Genomic DNA, 17,823 nt, shown 5'->3' on the forward strand with positions numbered 1-17,823 from the left:
TCGCCTTTACCAATGGGCACTTCACAGAAAGATCCAAATTACGCCATGTGGGGATGCACCTCAAGGAAACGGCAAGTAATTGGTGGCTAGCCAAGATTCTGGAAGGTTCTCAGGTCAGAACTAGGGATAGCTTCAAATCTGAATTTTATGAACAATTTCTTCAACCTGACTTCGAGCAGGACATACGGAAGGAATGGGACTGGCTTGCCCAGAAGGAACATGAAAAAGTAACGACCTATGTGGACAAGTATTGGTCGGTTCTTCTGAAGGTCACTCCCTTCATGAAGATTGCCGACGAGGAAAAGAAAAGAAAGTTCAAAGCGGGTCTCCAACCGCAGCTTCGAAAGAGTATGAAGGTGTATCCGCATGATACTCTTCAAAGGATGATGGAGTCAGCAATCATTGCTGAGGATTTGCACTCAACTGGGACGCCCAGAAAGATGGAGCATAGCACTTACCGTGCAAGACAAAGAGGGGTCTACGATGACCAAGGGGGCCAGGAAAGAAAACGTCCTCCATCTAGAGACGATGGTCATTCTAAGAAGCCAGAGGGCATTGGCAAGCGAACTAAGTATCTTTCTCCTACTCAACTTGAAACTTTCAGAGAGGAAGGAAGATGCTTCTATTGTGGCAAGAAAGAACATATGAAACCGGATTGCCCGCTAAAGCAGCAACGACAAGAATAAGCCTCTACGAGGCAAGAGAAAGCAAGGAAGGAACCCGCACCACCAAGCTCGAACTCAATTCGAGATGTTCAAGGAAACACAGAAACAGAGAAAGGGAAGCGTCAACTTCTGAAGGGCTGGGGGTCTTTGAACAACCAGCGAGTACTGATTCTTTATGATCCAGGATCCACGGATAACTTCATCTCCGTGGATACTGCAGAACGTTTGTGCCTTACACCGGCTCAGCTTGGCACACCGGTTACATCCTGATCGGCATTCGAGGGGTTGACAACTAATGCAACTCCCGTGCAAGGATAGCTCAATCTTCGGATTGGCGAGTACAAGGACCGCGAATCATTTTTGATGGCACCCATCGAGGGATGTGATATCATCTTGGGTATGCCATGCAACTATCACATGACACTTATTCCCGATTATGTGGAAAAGACCCTCACTTTTGATCATGGGGGTAAGAAAATAAAGATTCAAGCTGATGCAGGAGATTGGTAGTTCCCAATTGTAAGTCATATCTCCATCAAGAAAGAAATGAAGAAGTGTGTTTCTGCTTACTTGTTTTTTGCAAAGGATAAAACTAGTAGAGACTCTCTCTCTAGTCTGGAAATCAAGCATCTTCAATTTATTGAAAAGTACAAGGATTGTTTGAAACACTTTCTGATGAACTCCCTCCGGTTCGCCCGGAAGATCACCGCATAGATCTCATACCGGGTAGCTCGCCTCCCAATCAACCCCCTTATCGGGTAAGTCTTGCTCAGCAAGAGGAAATTTTGAAGCAAGTCAACGAGCTTCTAGAGGAAGGGTTAGTACGGCCAAGTGCTTCACCCTACTGCTCTCCAGTTCTACTGGTGCAGAAGAAAGATGGCACGTTTCGAATGTGCATAGACTATAGGTCTTTAAACAAGATCACAGTCAAGAATCGCTTTACGATCCCTCGGATTGATGATATACTTGATAAGTTGAAGGGTGCAAGTGTCTTTAGTCTCATAGACTTAAAGAGTGGGTATCATCAGATACGGATCGCCCCTGAGGATGTCCATAAGACTGCTTTCCGCACAACCTTTGGACTATATGAATTCTTGGTAATGTCTTTCGGTTTGACCATTGCTCCTGCGATGTTCAATCGCATGATGGACCGCATTTTCAACCTGTATCGAGCTTTTACGGGAGTATTTTTTGACGACATACTCATCTTCTCTAAGTCAGAAGAGGAACATCGGAAGCACTTGGACTTAGTGTTTCAAGAATTACGAAAGCATGAGTTGCATGTGAATGCAAAGAAGAGCGAGTTCTTTCTCTCTGAGATACACTATCTCGGCCATATAGTCTCTCACAATCGAGTGAGTATGGATCTTGCCAAGATCCGAGTGGTGGAAGATTGGCCTATTCCCACTACGGTACACGATGTACGTAGCTTTCTGGGATTATGTTCATATTATCGAAGGTTTGTCCGAGGATTTTCTCATGTAGCAGGACTACTTTATGATTTGACAAAGAAGAAGATTCCCTTCAGATGGGGATCGAGACAACAAGGAGCTTTTGATCGGCTCAAGTACTTGCTAAGCCATGGACCTATTTTGATAGTGTTCGACTTAAGGAAACCATTTGAGGTTCACTGCGATGCTTCAGGCGATTGCATCGGAGCAGTGTTAAACCAAGAAGGCCATGCAGTAGCATATGAAAGTAGACGACTTAAGGATGCAGAGTTGCATGCATCAATCTTCGAAAAGCAACTCTCGGCTGTGATTCACGCCTTGTCCATCTGGAAGCCATATCTTCTAGGAGCAGATTTTGTGATCAAGAATGATCACCAGAGTTTGCGGTATTTTTTACGCAAAGGAAACTATCTGAGAAGCAGATGAGATGGGCAAACTTTTTGTCTATGTTTCACTTCCAGATCCTTCACACGGCTGGGAGTAAGAATGTGGTCGCGGACGCCTTGCCTAGGCGGCCAAGGGTGAACGCTATCACTTCGGTGTATCACCAAGAATTAGAAGCACTAGCGGATTTGTATCCGAATGATCCAGACTTCTCCACCGTTTGGGGAAAGCTACATCGTGGAGAGAATGAGTTTCCCTATTCCATTTGGGACGGTTATCTCTATCACCATCAAGCCATATGTGTGGCGGAACCATTAAGAAAGAAGATCATGGATGAAGCACACGCTTCGCCTTATGCGGGTCATCGGGGTATTCTCTCTACGACCTTAGCAATGGAAAGATATTTCTTTTGGCCTAGGCTTAAAGCAGACATTGATAAGTATGTCTGGGAATACTTGGTTTGCCAAAAAGTGAAGTATGATCGGCGTAAGACGCCTGGGTTGCTACAACCATTGCCTGTGCCTAATGAACCCTGGGAAAGTATTGCCATGGACTTCATCATGGACCTCCCTAGAACTCAGACTGGAAATGACGCGATCTGGACCATGACAAGTTTAGCAAGCAAGCACACTTTATACCAGTCAAGAAAACGATCAAAGCAGATCATATGGCTAGGGTCTTTCTGGCACAGATTTCTGGCACAGATCTTTAAGCATCATGGAATGCCTAAGTCTATTGTGAGTGATCGAGATCCTCACATGACAGGAAATTTTTGGCGTGCCTTGATGGATAATCTTGGTACAATGTTGAAGTTTTCATCTGCCTACCATCGTCAAATGGACGGGCAAAGTGAGATAGCCAATTCCACAGTATTGGATATGTTAAAAGCTTATGTGTCAGACCGGCAATCTAACTAGGAGAAATATTTGCCTCTTGTCGAGTATGCGTATAACAATACCATACACTCATCGACGGGGAAAGTACCTTTTGAGATTCTCTATGGTAAGCCTTTGCTTCCACCCATCCTTTTAACTAAGGATAAGATCTTTGCAGCAGATGAGTTTGTTCGGGATTTGGACACCGCCTACGGGCAAGCTAGGAGAGCTATTCTACGCTCTCAGGAAAAGCATAAGAAAGCTGCAGACAAGCACAGAAGGAATCTAAACTTAATAGTCGGACAGTTAGTCTTACTCAAGTTTAAGAAGGCAAGACTTAAGAAACAAGCATCTCATAAGGGGAAGGTGGTAAAACTTTCTACCCGTTACTATGGGCTGTTTAAGATCACTGAGCGAGTGAATGATGTCACCTTCCGAATAGAGCTACCGCTTAATTGGAAGATCCATAATGCTTTCCATGTCAGTTTACTCCGGCCGTATGTAGGACCGCCTTCAAGCCAGCCTAGTGCTGAGGAACCTCTTGAGGTTGAGGAAACAGAAGAAATACTCCAACCGGAGCAGATAGTAAGTCATCAGTAGCGGCCTCTCAAATCCGGAAAGATAACACGGAAGTATTTGGTTAAGTTTTAAGAACTACTCGAATCTAGATGCTCAGTGGATGACGCAGGACGAATTAGCAGCTTATCCCGAGTTATTGGGGGTATATGTCCAAGCACTACAGTTGAGGTCAACTGTTTAGAAGCCAGAGGGATGTTGCTAATTGGACTATTTTCTTATTTTTAGTGATTAATTTCTTTTTTTAGGATATTTTATTATGTGCACTAAGAACTGTTAAAAGATTGTAGCTACAAGAACTGCCATCAGGAACGGACAACTCTGATGTGTCATTTGATGGGTGACGGTAAACATCGCGAAGGAGTTTCCGTACGTTCGGTGGAAAGAGCCGGGTTAAGAGTGCCCCTGATATGTCACATGATGGGTGACGGGTGCATCAGTAAGGGGGCATCCCGTAGGCTAAGGAGGAAATCCGAAGTGAGTAAGAAATGTGTAAGAACGCAAGCACAAGAATAAAGATGGGTTCAATGAAGCTTTTTACGAAAAGCAGGAACAATCGCGGGAAGGCAGACGCTTTCCCGCGAGGAATCTATGTTTGCATTGCATTCGTGCATGTGGTTGCATCCAGGGACGCCTGGGAAGTGTTGTGAAATGCATTGGTTTTAACTTAAAAGGTTTTATTGAGTTTTTGGGCAGGTTCATACCAATTTTAAAATATGCCGGCCGCCCACTTAATAACTGGGCAGCCACTTAGAAGATAAAGCAACAAAACCAGCCAGCGAATTCTCTCTCCCTATTTCGGGTAGAACAGCGCCAAAAAAAAAAAAAAAGAAACGAAAAAAAATCAGTCTCGATCTCTACGCGAGCAGCTATTCGTGCCGTGGCCAGCGAGCTATAAAAGCACCACATGCCCTCACTCAAAGGGGGTACCAACGTCAGCAAGAGAAGTCTTTGCCGCCGCAAGAGATCGCGAGACTACGAAGCACGGAAGTCGCTTTTTCCCGCGCAAGAGCGACAGGTATCTATTGTGGATTCGCTATACGAATTGTTGTCGCGTGTTTGTGTGGTTTGTTTTGCAAGAATCTCCCTTCTTACGAGAAGGCCCTTCACGGGAAGTACGGCTTCACGCCTAAGTCCCTTACGGGAAAGTACGGCTTCACGCCTAAGTCCCTTACGAGAAAGTACGGCTTCGCGCCCAAGTGCTTTACGGGGAAGCACGACCTTCGGGTCTAAGATTACAGAATGGAGGGGTTTCCTTGGGTTCTCGTGCTTGTATAAGAATTCTCCCTGAATAAAAGAATACTCTTTAGGGGGGGGGACCAGACCATCTTCTGGTCCCCAATATTGTGTCGATCTTCTCCCTTCTCTCATGTTTTCAAAGAATTATAATTTTCAGATTTTCTAAGTGCTCGTGTACGCTCCCGTTTTGTGACACAAAGGGGTCCTCTGCTCTCAGACTCTGCGTCGAGATGCTGTACAGAGTGAGGTCCCTTGTGCCTTGGGTCCTTTTAATTCTTACAAGGGATGCCAAAAGCAAAGCCCCAATCGATCTCAAACTTAAAGTGTTTCAAAAGCTTTAAGTATAAAAGCATCTGGGCCCCAAAAATTGGTGCTAGGGCAGCCAACGCAAATCGTGTGAACCCGTATGGTGCCACGTTAGCAGCTAACGCAAATCGCGGAACGTTTGTACAGCGTTGCCTTGTCAGCATCTTCACGTAATTTTGGTCCAGCTTTATTTAAAAATAGGTTTTAGGCCCCTCGACTGGAGTACCATAAGATGGTACAACTTATAAGCTTCAATATGTTTAATTTATGCCTCTCGGATAGGCTCCATAAGTTGTAAAACTTTATTTGCATCTTTCACTAGGATTTGGACCTCTCTCTGACTGTATGTCCAATCGGTCATCCCACGTCATCACTTGACTCCATCGGGAAAGAAACCTAAGCAATCCAGCATTGTTACACATCGTGAAGCCTCCATCCGGTTCCCGGTAATCAAGGGTAAAGACTGGGAAGTCGTAGACGAGGATTCAAGGCCTCCACATACCCAAATCTGCTCCAACTTGGAGAAAACCAGAAAAAAACAGCAAGCTTCTTCTCTCTCAATCATGTCCAAAATGGTACCGGATCAGCCAAATCTGAGCCTCCAAGGTGGTCGTGACACCTAAGGCTCTGTCACCATGTCAAAGGTGACGACGGAAGATGCAATGAGGAATATAACTCGCTTGTGATCTGGTGGGTACCTCGACTCCGATCTAGAACACCTGCAATGCCAAACACATGAACAAGGCATATTTGCGGTGAAGAGAGATCACTGAGGTAGAAAGGGACGGGACATCACAGAATGAGAGAGAGAGAGAGAGAGAGAGAGAGAGAGAGAGAGAGAGAGAGAGAGAGAGAGAGAGAGAGAGATCTGGGAAAGGCTTTGCATGTTGATAACAATTTGCTCATACAGGTGAACAAGGGTGGTCCGGCATAGAACTGACATGCCGAGTAGATAGAACCAAGGTGCACACAACTGTGACTGCTACTGACACTACCAACTGCTCCTGCACATGAGATGGGTATCACCTCTGAACTGATCCTCCTCTTGGCATCAACAGAGAAATGGAGAAAGAAAGGGACATGCCTCAAGGCTGCTAGTATAGCTGCTCTGAAGAGGACATGAAGGTTTCTATTCTCCTAGGCCTACACCAAGAGAGTAGAGTGCCTCTGCTCTGTGTGCCCATTGAATGGGCTGCCTTGAGGAGAGAAGAATGGAGGAATGACCTGCTGCGCATCGCCTGCATGCTGCCCTCATCGCATGCTAAAAATGCTAGTAGATCTGCCTCCACCTAGCTGGCTGCTCATGCGAAGGGGCTGCCCTCAAGGGCTCCCACCTGGGCTGCTCACATGCATCTGGAAGTGACTTCTGGTGCCTATATATAGGCACCAGCCAGATCTACCCGACCAAGCCCTACCGGTAAATATCCCATAAATAGGGGAAGTGTCCCATAGGGTCCTAGGAAAGCAAGAAAAAATGCATAGGGGGTATTGAAGCCTACATGGCCTTGGAATCGAGCCTAAAACCCAAAGCTAAACATGGCTAGACACAACCCGACATGAGTTACCTACTGACACTGGCCGGACACAGCCTCAAAACAGGTCTCACTCCCTAACATTTGTCCCTGGGAGAAACAAGGACCAACTGGACGAACCGAGAGAGATGCCTCAACTCTTAACAAACTGTAACACCATGGGATACCCGATAACCCATCACAACCCTCGAGTGGCATTATATATATATATGTATGTATGTATGTATATATATGTAGAGGTATATGTGTATACGTACATATGTATACGTGTATATGTGTGGGAGAAACTGGGACCGATTGGACGAACCAAGAGAGATGCCTGAACTGTTAACAAACTGTTACACCATGGGATACCCAATAACACATCACAACCCTCGAGTGGCATGATATATTTATATATATATATATGTGTGTGTGTGTGTGTACATACATACATACATACATATGTACATATGTACACACACATATATATATATATATATATATATATATATATATATATATATATATATATATATATATATATGTAGAGAGAGAGAGAGAGAGAGAGAGAGAGAGAGAGAGAGAGAGAGAGAGAGAGAGAGAGAGAGAGAGAGAGAGAGAGAGAGAGAGAGAGAGAGAGAGAGAGAGAGAGACTCATCTGATGTTATACTTGAAGGCTATTTGGACAAGAGTCGACATCATGGATCTAGTAGAGGTGAGTTATTTTGGGGATGCATTACGCCAAGTGCATGATTTTTTTGTATTATTTGTATTTATGATGAGATTTGGTTCCATGTTTGTAGACAGGGACTACCAGAGTTCATATAAAGTGGTGCGGGAAAAGGACCGACATCGACATCATCCTTATACATGAGAAAGGCCCCAAGGATGATGGATCAGAAGTTAACTTTTTTAAATCTCAAAACTATCATCCAGTACGGTTGAGATTCGAGTCATATTTAACCTGTGGTGCTGATAAGATTGTTTGGGCGGTAGCTGTAATGGATTTGTCTTACAGTTAGTCTCTGGTGAGCTCTGCTGGATGATAAAGAAGTGGAGAGCCGCTGTTCCCAAGTTGGCTTGAGGAGCTTCTTCTTATGCCTCACGGTCGGTTTCTGGACCCATGTAGTTTTGGAGCAATAGCTTTGAAGTAATCATGTTGGAATGTAATTTTAATCATTTGTGAACATTGGGCAACTGGGTTTGCTATTGTATTAATCTGATAAATATCCATACAGCAAAGTGGTGTTTCCACGCATTTGCTGTGCTTTTATACTGATCGTGCTGCATAAAGAAGAGTTTACTGAACTGTTAAACATTTTTGGATTTCATTACATCTGTACTAACGTGTAGTGTGCATGCATGTTTGCCTTATGTAGCAGCCCCTCGTAACTACACAGCACAGTGTGCTCAATGCTCATTAGGGGACAGTTTCACAGGCCTCTCTAACTCTGATCTGGTGGTAAGTGCGGAAGGGACCGCCTTGTGCTGCAATCGAAGAATGCAGCAGGTACTTTTAACAAATGTTTTAGTCCATGTCTGAGAGCTTGCCAAAGCTTGAGATACACATATGTGCTTTTTTCTGCATGTAGAGTCGATTTTTAATGCATGTGCATGGTTTTAATTGGCGGAAACTAGTCTTCACTGAATATTTTCTATTTTTGTAGGATGTAAGATCACATCAGACGGGTTTCCAGTAAGTGGAACTACATGTTTCTATTTAAATGCTTTCTGGGTTTTGGAACATTCTGGAACATGCATGCACATATGCACAATATTAAATTTTAGTGCAAGTTTGGTGTTTCCACAGTTGTTACATTTATGATTAAGATTTTTTTGGATCCAAACTTTTGAAGTTTTTAAATGTGGTTGGAAGAAACAGGAATTGCAGGAATTTTTTGTTACTGGATGATGATAGTTGCCTTGGCAACTATTTCAGGCATGTCTGGTATAATTCTTGATCTTGTTGGTGCTTACAAGATGATGTATCAAAGCAGTTATACATGCATCAAGAAAACACTTACACACTAATTTCTTTGCATAGTATGTTTTACATTTTACTTGCATCATATGCTAGTCTTAGACTTTCAGGATGGCTTATACATTATAAAAGTCAAGACAACCAAAAACTCAAAGAAGATTAGCACATGGGGAAACACATTACTTTTGTTTGGGAAAAGCCATATGGTGCATACCCTCCTTCCGGCAAAATATTTTCTTGTCTCTTTATGTAGTTGAGGTCCTACCAGTTTTAACTTTGTTTCCCATAGGATGATTATGGGAGTTTGGCTAATGTGCTTCCCAAAACCACAATGAAAACTTGTGCGGGTATTTCTTTAGTTTAGAAGGGAGTGTAACGGCAATGTTATACTTCTTTAGACTTGTTTTTATGGCTTATACAGTGTGTACAAATATGAAGCCATTATCAGATACAATATGCCCCTCTCTCACCCCTCGGAACAGTTTGTGGCCGCCCTTGTGCCCTGCCCTGGTATAAAAGAGACGAGTCTCCACACGAGTGAGAAAGGCATCAAAACTGAGCCTGGAGCCTTGTATTAACGAAGAAAAATGTGGTCGAATGCAATTGGACAAGATGTTCCATCTATCCCACTAAGCGCATCATGCATCACCTCCTAAGTGAAAGTAGTCAAGAGAACGGGACACATATGAGGGGTAACAACTCTACGAGTAAAAGACCAGATCCTCCACTGTGGCAATAGCTACATCCATAGTGAGAGGCTCTACTATATATAAATGTTAATATTCCGTCCCAACAATACATTTTTTATTTTGGTTTTGAGGCGGTGATCCACAGATAGAGGATTCTCGATGTCCGTGTCAGATGGTGAACGATATCTCTCGTTGGTCAGTAGTATGTGTATGATACTATGATTTTCACAGTACTTAGTATCAGTGCTGGATGCCTTGAGGGGGTCCGAGGTGGTGGGGCTTTGGTCCTTTGGGTTGCCAGTTTGCTGTTTTGCTTTTGCTATGCTGTGCTTTCACTCTCTGCTTGCTCTACCAGTGAAAGATGCGGAAGAAGTTTTACCAATTTCAAAGTCTTGCCGAGTGGCCCAATTTTAAAAGTTCAGTTCCTACCAACTTATGGGACCCTGTTCAATGGAATAAGTAGATTTTGTGTGGAAGGCTGATGGCGTGGCTCCTGTACGGACACCCACAAATCGAGTTGATGATGTGGCAATTGTACAAATGTTTGCGTTTGACGCTGCTGACGTAGCATGTTGTACGGATTTCCGCAAATTACGTTGGCAGCTTCTAGCACTAGCTTTTGGGCCAAGATGCTTTTAGACTTGAAGCTTTTCATGTGTACTGCTTTTGGAAGGCCCTGGGCCTATAAATTGATTTCTAGGGCCTTAGTCTGGGGCAGATTAGCTTGGGAGCGTTGCCGAGACGAGGACTCTCGGACATTGTACTTTGTGAAGCATTAATAATAAAGAAATACCGAAATGGACGCGGTCTCTCTAGGCACGAAACTACGCCGTGCCTTGTCGTGTCTCTTAGTTTTGTTCAGTTCTTTTAGTTTTTGGATATGTGTTGTGGTAGATTCTCAGCTTGGAGTATCCAAGTTTGTTTACAGTGGTAATAGAACTCAAAAAGATTCTTCTACTACGGAGGATCCGATCTCTTCTGCAACACAGGTTCGCGAAGAGAACTTGACAGAGCAGGCAGTTGTTCGTGTCCTTGCCCTGGACTTCTTAGCCACTCCCACCCTTAGTCCATCACGCATTGGACGTGCTTTCGTCTTCGTCATTGTGTCTTAAGGGGCATAAGCCATAACGAACCCGAGACCACACATGGGTTCTTGCGGAAAATCTGACAGAGATCGCATCTCTCAGAGGGGAGGCGAAGAAAAGTTGAAACCCGACGTAGAAATCGAAGAAAAGAATGAAGAATTGGGCAAAGTTTGCTAGAGCAGAGTACAAACGTCAACTGTAGTTTGACACGTGTGTGAAAAGATTGATGAAGTACTCTAGAGACCCAAAATATGTGCAGCATCTGAAGACTCACCCGATGGATGAGATTCATACAGGGTGGCGAGAGGCCATTGATTCTCGTCTCACGTTGGGAAGAAAGCTGAAAGGACAGACGAATGGAGAAAAGCAAAAATTGTACTCGGAGAAAAAGCCGGACAAAGCTCTTGACAAGAAGATGAACTAGATAATGAAAGGCTTGAAACACTCTCAGAAGAAGAGGAAATCGAGGGATTTCCCTGGTTATTTGGGCCGGGGGTCGACTTTCGAGGGGGCAAGCAGATCCAAGAAGCTTATTCGTTTTGAGGATGACTCAGATTTTTCTTTGTCTTCAGAAGGTTCCGACAGTTCTTCGTCCTCTAGTTCTAGTGAGAAAAGGTGGAAGAAGCGGAGAAAAGGCAGGAAAAGCAAGAAAAGCAGATTTTTGAAAAGGTCTAGACGGCATGGAAGGCCCTCTAGCAGTTTGTGTGAAGAGAGCTCATCCTCTTCTAACAGTGAGCAGATGAAGATGAAGGAGTTCAAGGAAGGGGGTCAGGCCATCATGTTTGAGATGTTTTCATGCTACCAGGACACCCGTCAAGCCCTTGAGTTCAAACAACAGTTTGATGTTGCCTTCTCAGGAGGCGGTTTAACCTATGACGTGGGTAAAATTCAAGAAAATTGACACGTCAACTTGGATATTAGACGAATATGAAGAAGATATCATGGCGGCTTGGCATCATTTGAGGATGATCAAGAAAAAAACGTTGGATGACTATGGCGAGAGGTTTTGGGATACTTACTTGCCAGTGGCCTCGCTACTTTTGAGGGACCAAATTGAGCGGTTTTGTTGTTTTTGCCAAAAGAGATTGGACAGTATTGTTTCTCTGAAGGCTTACTTGGAGAATTACCTCCTCAACGTCCTAAAGATCATACCGTTAATTTGAGTTTTCAGCAACACGCCACTGAATTGGCCACCTAACAGAGTAAACAGAGCCCAAAACAAGGATATTATGAACCAAGCGAAGGAACTGTTAGAGGAGGGTCTCATTCAACCCAGTACATCACCTTGCCAGTGGCCTCGCTACCTATGAGGGACCAAATTGAGCGGTTTTGTTGTTTTTGCCAAAAGAGATTGGACAGTACTGTTACTTTGAAGGCTTACTTGGAGAATTACCTCCTCAACGTCCTAAAGATCATACCGTTAATTTGATTTCCAGCAACACGCCACTGAACTGGCCACCTTACAGTGTAGCAGAGCCCAAAACAAGGATATTATGAACCAAGCGAAGGAACTGTTAGAGGAGGGTCTCATTCAACCCAGTACATCACCTTATTGTTCGCTAGTGTTGTTGTTTTCAAAGAAAGATAGATCTTGGAAAATGTGCATTGATTACAAGGCTCTCAACAAAATCACCATCAAGAATAGGATTCCAATACCCATGATCGATGATATATTGGACAGTTTACAGATATATTGGACAGGCTACAGGGTTCTACATGTTTCAGTAGAATTGACGTGAAAAGTGGGTATGGTTAGATCATGATCGCTCCTGGAGATATATACAAGACTGCATTCAGACGTGCTTTGGATTGTAAGAGTATTTGGTGATGCCTTTTGGTTTCACTAATGCTGATGGATAGGATTTTTCAAGAGTATAGGTCATTTGTGGACACTTTTTTGACGACATCATCGTATTCTCTAAGAATGAGGCAGAGCATCGACACCATCTGTACAATGTTTTCAAGCACTAGGGCGACATCGGTTGGTGGTTAATGGGAAGAAGAGCGGGTTTTCCTTACTCGAGATCCACTTCTTGGGACACATCGTCTGTGCAGGCGGTGTCAAAATGGACCCGGCCAAGGTTGAGACTATTTGAGATTGGCCTTATTTAAAGAATGTTCACGAGGTTTGTAGCGTTTTGGGTTTGCGTTCTTACTTTCAGCGGTTCATTCGAAAATTTGCGGAGAGTGCATCTCCCTTTCATGTTTTGAGGCAAAAGGGGTTATTTGATGCGGAAAAATTTGTTGTGTGTGACATTAGTGTTGCGGAATAAGGTTTAGACAAAGTGCCACTATCCACCTTTTTCGGGTCATCGCGGCATATAGACCACCTTGAAAGGTGTAGAATGGTTCTTCTATTGGTTGAGGCTCAAAAAGGATGTGGATGAGTTTGTTTGCAATTAATTACTATGCCAAAAGGTCAAATTTGACAAGCATAAGGCACGAGGTCTTCTGCAACCTTTACCTATACCAAGGCGACCATGGGAAAGTACAACAATGGATTTCATTTTTGATCTTCCCAAGACTCGGAGTGGGCATGATGGAGACTCAGAGTGGGCATGATGGCATGTGGACAGTCATCGACAAGTTTAGCAAACAGGCTCATTTTGTTCATGTCAAGAAGACAATTAAGCCTGATCATTTGGCTGAACTATTTGTCTTATAGATATTTCGACTACATGGTATGCCCGAGTCTATAGTTTCAGATAGAGATCTCCGTTTTACTAGTTTGTTTTCGAGGGCAATCTGGGAGAATATTGGTACACGGTTACAATTCTCCACAGATTGGCATTCGGAGGTAGTGAACTCAGTGGTTTTGGACTTGTTAAAGTCCTATTTTTGTGATCTGAAGTATTTGCTTAGTGGGAGAAGTACGCCTACGAAAACCAAAAGGGTTAGGAGCGACTTTTTCCAATGTGAAGTATGCGATACTATGGCCCTTTCCAGATTCAGGAGAAGATAAATAATGTATTCAGCGTAACCGCGAAACGTTTCAGACCTGAAACGTTTCACCCCGAAACCAAGGCGTTTCACCCGAAACGTTTCACCCAAGAGAGGAGCCTCGGTGAAACGTATGACTGAAACGCCCTTTTAGGGTGTATATAGTATTATATATATACAGAATAGGTGTGCACATGTTAAAAACCCCCAAAAATTTTAGGCGTTTTAGGCGTATCACGTTTCACCCTTGCCGAAACGAGTTTCGCTGCTTCAGACTGAAGGTATTAGATACTTGAAAGATTTATTGTCACAAAGTGATGACATGGAATGCCCGCCTTGAAGAGAAATGGCCGAGTGGACAAGAGAAACTGGACCGAGAAGATGGGCCGTGGGCCTATTGACTTAAAGAACTGAAATGCGTTGACATGCTTACGTGGCGTTGCTGTACGAAATTTCCGTGCTTTGCGTTGCTGGTGCCATGTGGCAGGCTGTACAGATTTTCGCAAACTACGCTGGCTTTTTTGGAGTTTCCAGCGCTAGCTTTTTGGAGGCAGATGCTTTTGGGATTTAGTGCTTTTGAATTGAAGCTTTTCGGGCATCCCTTGTAAGTTTATAAGAGCCCTTGGGGCCTCACTCTGCAGAGTATCTGGACACAGAGTGTGAGAGCGGCGGACCCTTGGGAGTTGTACTTTGCTGTGAGCAAGAATAAAGAAATACCGAAAGGGGTGCCGGACTTTGGGGCTCGTGCTTGTGGGCGCGAAACTCCACGGTGCCGTCTCTCTGTGTGTGTCTCTCTCCCCTCTCTCTCTATCTATCTATCTATCTATATATATATACACACACGCAATGATTTTGACGTTTTTGTTCGTGTGTTGCTATCGATTTCTCACTTGAAGTGTCCACGCCTGTAGCAGTGGTATCAGAGCTGAGAAAGATTCTTCTGCTATAGAGGATCCGATTCCTTCTGTAGCACACATAGGTTCTCTAGGAGAATCTGACAGAGCAGTCAAAATTTTGTTTGTGAAAGAATTTACTTGTCGATGCCCCAGACTTATTAGCCACTCCCACTCTTAGTCCATCGTACATTGGGCGCGCTGCTGTCTTCATCGCTTTGTCTTAATGGGCAGAAGCCATAAAGAATTCAAGAGCACACATGGGTTCTTGCGGAGAATTTGATAGAGATAACGTCTCTCAGTGGGGAGGCGAAGAAAAGTTGAAACCGAGTACAAACATGGATTGCAGGTTGACACGTGAGTGAAAAGATTGATGAAGTACCCCAGACTCGCCTAGAGACCCGAGATTTGCGGATTGATGAGATTGACTCGAGATGGCTTGAGGCCATTGATTCTCCTCACAGGTTGAGAAGAGAGATGAAAAGACAGACGAGCGCAGAAAAGTGGAAGCTGAACTTGCAGAAAGAGCTGGCAAGAGCTCTTGAGAAGAAGATGAACCTTATAACGAGAGGCTTGAAGCACTTTAGGAACAAGAGAAAAACGGCAGATTTCCTGGGCGGGAAGTTGAGGTTCGAGGTGGCAAGCAGATCCAAGAAGCGTGCTTGTTTCAAGGATGACTTAGATTTTTCTTCGTATTAAGAGACTTCCGATAGTTTGTCGTCCTCTAGTTCCAGAGAGGATAAGAAAAGATGGAAGAAGCAGAGGAAAAGCAAAAAAAGTAGATTTGTGAAAAAGTCTAGGAGGCATGCAAGGCCATCTAGCAGTTTAGAGGAGGAGTGCATGCCTGTTCTCATAGTGAAGTTTGAACAAATGAGCAAGAAAATTAAGGAGTTCAACGAAGGGGGTCATGCCGTTACGTTTGAGACATTTTCAAGCTACAAGGACACCAATTGAGCCCTTGAGTTAGTACAGTATTTTGATGTCGCCTTCTGTGGAGGTTGGTTCACGGAACACTCCAAGCTCTGAAGGGCGACATCCTACTTGAAAGGAATTGCACAGACATGGTTTACTTAGTTGTTACGTAGAGAATCACCTGCGACGTGGGTAAAATTCAAGAAAATTTTCACGTTGACTTGGATATGTGACGAATATGAAAGAGATGTCATCACGGCTTGGCATCATTTGAGAATAAGAGAGATACATTAGATGACTATTGCGAGAGGTTTTGGGAATACTTATTTGGAACGGAATTCGGAAATTGTTTGCGGAGCCTCGACTCCGAGTACAGACGGAAAAGGATTGAGAGCTCGTCTCTCGGATTCCCCTTACGGGAAGGAACGACCATTGAGTCTGAGGATTGGTTTTCTTTGGTTCTTGTGCTTGTAAAAAGATTCTCGCTTATAAAGGATTCTCCTAAGGGGGAGGACCATGCCATCTTCTGGTCCCAAATATTGTGTCGGACTTCTCCCTCAACTCTGTTTAGTTGAAAGATTATTTATTTTTATCTTGTTGATTATTCGTGTGCGCTCTTGTTTGTGACAGATTTGGCAGTGTCTTCGTTTCGGAAGATTACTTTGAGGAACGGTTTTAGCTGTGGTTTGCCAAAAGAGATTTAAGAGTATTGTCCAGCACAGAAGTCTAGTGGGACATGCTAAGCAAGGATTTGAAATGCATCCGGCTCATTGTCTTATTGTCACAAATTGGTGACGTGGCAGGCCCTCTGCAATTAACACACACACACACACACACACACACACACACACCCTGCGGAAATCTTTGAAATGCGCCGACAAGCTGACGTGGGAGTGTGTACAAAATTCCGCCAAATGCGTTGACAGTTGACGTGGCAGCGTACGGACTGTACGGACCCGCAAAATCGTTGACATGCTGACGTGGCAGCATAGGGTTATTTCCGCAAATTACGATGGCTGTTTGTAGTAGCTCTTGAAGACCATCAACTTTTAGGACATTTGCTTTTGCTTTTGAGTTAAAACTTTTGGGGCTTTGCTTTTGGGGCCTCACTTCTCAAGGCATCTGGACGCAGAATCGGAGAGTGAGTACTTGCGGGCTCTCTTTGTACTTTGCACACAGATTTATATAAAAACAAATACCGAAAGGGGCGCCAAACTTTGGGGCCAATACCTCTTGGCACGGAACTACTCCGGGCCGTGTATTGTTTTGTGAACAGTTTTAAAGTGAATGTCTGCTGTGCTGTAGTCAGTAGAATCTTGACTTGGGGTGTCCAAGTTTGTTATGGTGGTATCAGAGCACAGAAAGATTCTTCTTCTACGGAGGATCCGATCCTTTTTACAGCACACGCAGAGTTTTGCGAAAGAAGTTTCGTGTCTCGACCCCGGACTTATTAGCCACTCCCACCCTTCGAAGATATATCGTGCATCTGGCGCGCTCCCGTCTTCATTGCTTTGTCTTATAGGGCATAAAGCCATAAAGAGTCCTAGATTACACATGGGTTCTTGTGAAGAATCTGACAAAGATGACACCTCTCTGTGGAAAGGCAAAGAAAGTTGAAAATCCGGCGCGGAAACTGAAGAAAAGAATGAAGATTTGGGCAAATTTTTTTTCCGGCAGACAAGATTGCCAGAACAGAATACAAACGTCAACTGCAGATTGGCAGATGTGTGAACAGATTGATTAGGTACTCCAAGGACCTGAGATTGGGGAAACACATGAAGAATTACCCAAATGATACGATTTACTCGAGATGGCGTGTGGCCATTGCTTCTCCTCTCAGGTTAGAAGGAAAGCCGACAGGACAGACGAGCGTAGAAAAGCGGAACATGTACTCGCTGAAAGAGATGGACAAGAACTCTTGAAAAGAAGATAAACTAAAGGACCACCAGAAGATAAACTTGGAGTTACAGAGTAGCAGCTGAGTGCGGAAGAAAAGGAAATATGAATGAGAATTGGTACCACATTGCGTGGGGCCCGACCCGAATGAGATGTACGAAAGTACAAAACTTTGCTGCACTTGGGGCAAAGTGAAAGATTTGGAAGCCCTCATTTTCTTTGATGGAGGAGCCAAGGCCAACTTCTTTTCACCTGAATAGGCGGCTCGATTTGGAATTATGCCTGACAGGCTGAGGCCAGAGATAGAGGCAGTTCTAGCTGCACCCAAACGAGATGTTGCGATCGCACGGATCATTGGCAAACTTCGTTTGCAATGTCAGGGGTGTTCAGGGCATGTTAGATTTTTCAAATTCTATA

At 44.0% G+C, this 17,823-nt stretch overlaps 1 protein-coding gene and 1 long non-coding RNA gene across 11 annotated transcripts in view; both read left to right on the forward strand.

Moving 5' to 3' along the window:
• LOC147425897 (cyclin-L1-1-like) overlaps positions 1–8,287 on the forward strand; it is a 40,369-nt gene extending 32,082 nt beyond the window's left edge. Inside the window, exons 7-8 of one of the 2 annotated variants that reach the window (XM_086497905.1) lie at positions 7,687–7,725; positions 7,814–8,287. In XM_086497905.1, the coding sequence (XP_086354031.1) occupies positions 7,687–7,725; positions 7,814–7,884 (110 nt within the window). In that variant the 3' untranslated portion in view covers positions 7,885–8,287. The remainder of the gene's footprint in view (positions 1–7,686; positions 7,726–7,813) is intronic. The other variant, XM_086497904.1, reaches the window with a different exon arrangement.
• Positions 7,978–17,823, forward strand: part of LOC147425898 (uncharacterized) — a 50,811-nt gene continuing 40,965 nt past the window's right edge. For 4 of the 9 annotated variants that reach the window (XR_015186098.1, XR_015186101.1, XR_015186105.1 and 1 more), the window contains exons 1-4: positions 7,978–8,117; positions 8,390–8,520; positions 8,678–8,706; positions 8,887–8,958. This is a non-coding gene — a long non-coding RNA (uncharacterized LOC147425898). The remainder of the gene's footprint in view (positions 8,118–8,389; positions 8,521–8,677; positions 8,707–8,886; positions 8,959–17,823) is intronic. The other 5 variants (XR_015186100.1, XR_015186103.1, XR_015186106.1 and 2 more) reach the window with 2 other exon arrangements.

This window comes from Adiantum capillus-veneris, chromosome 24, assembly GCF_014529385.1.
Source record: "Adiantum capillus-veneris isolate H3 chromosome 24, ASM1452938v2, whole genome shotgun sequence".
Classification (NCBI taxonomy): domain Eukaryota; kingdom Viridiplantae; phylum Streptophyta; class Polypodiopsida; order Polypodiales; family Pteridaceae; genus Adiantum; species Adiantum capillus-veneris.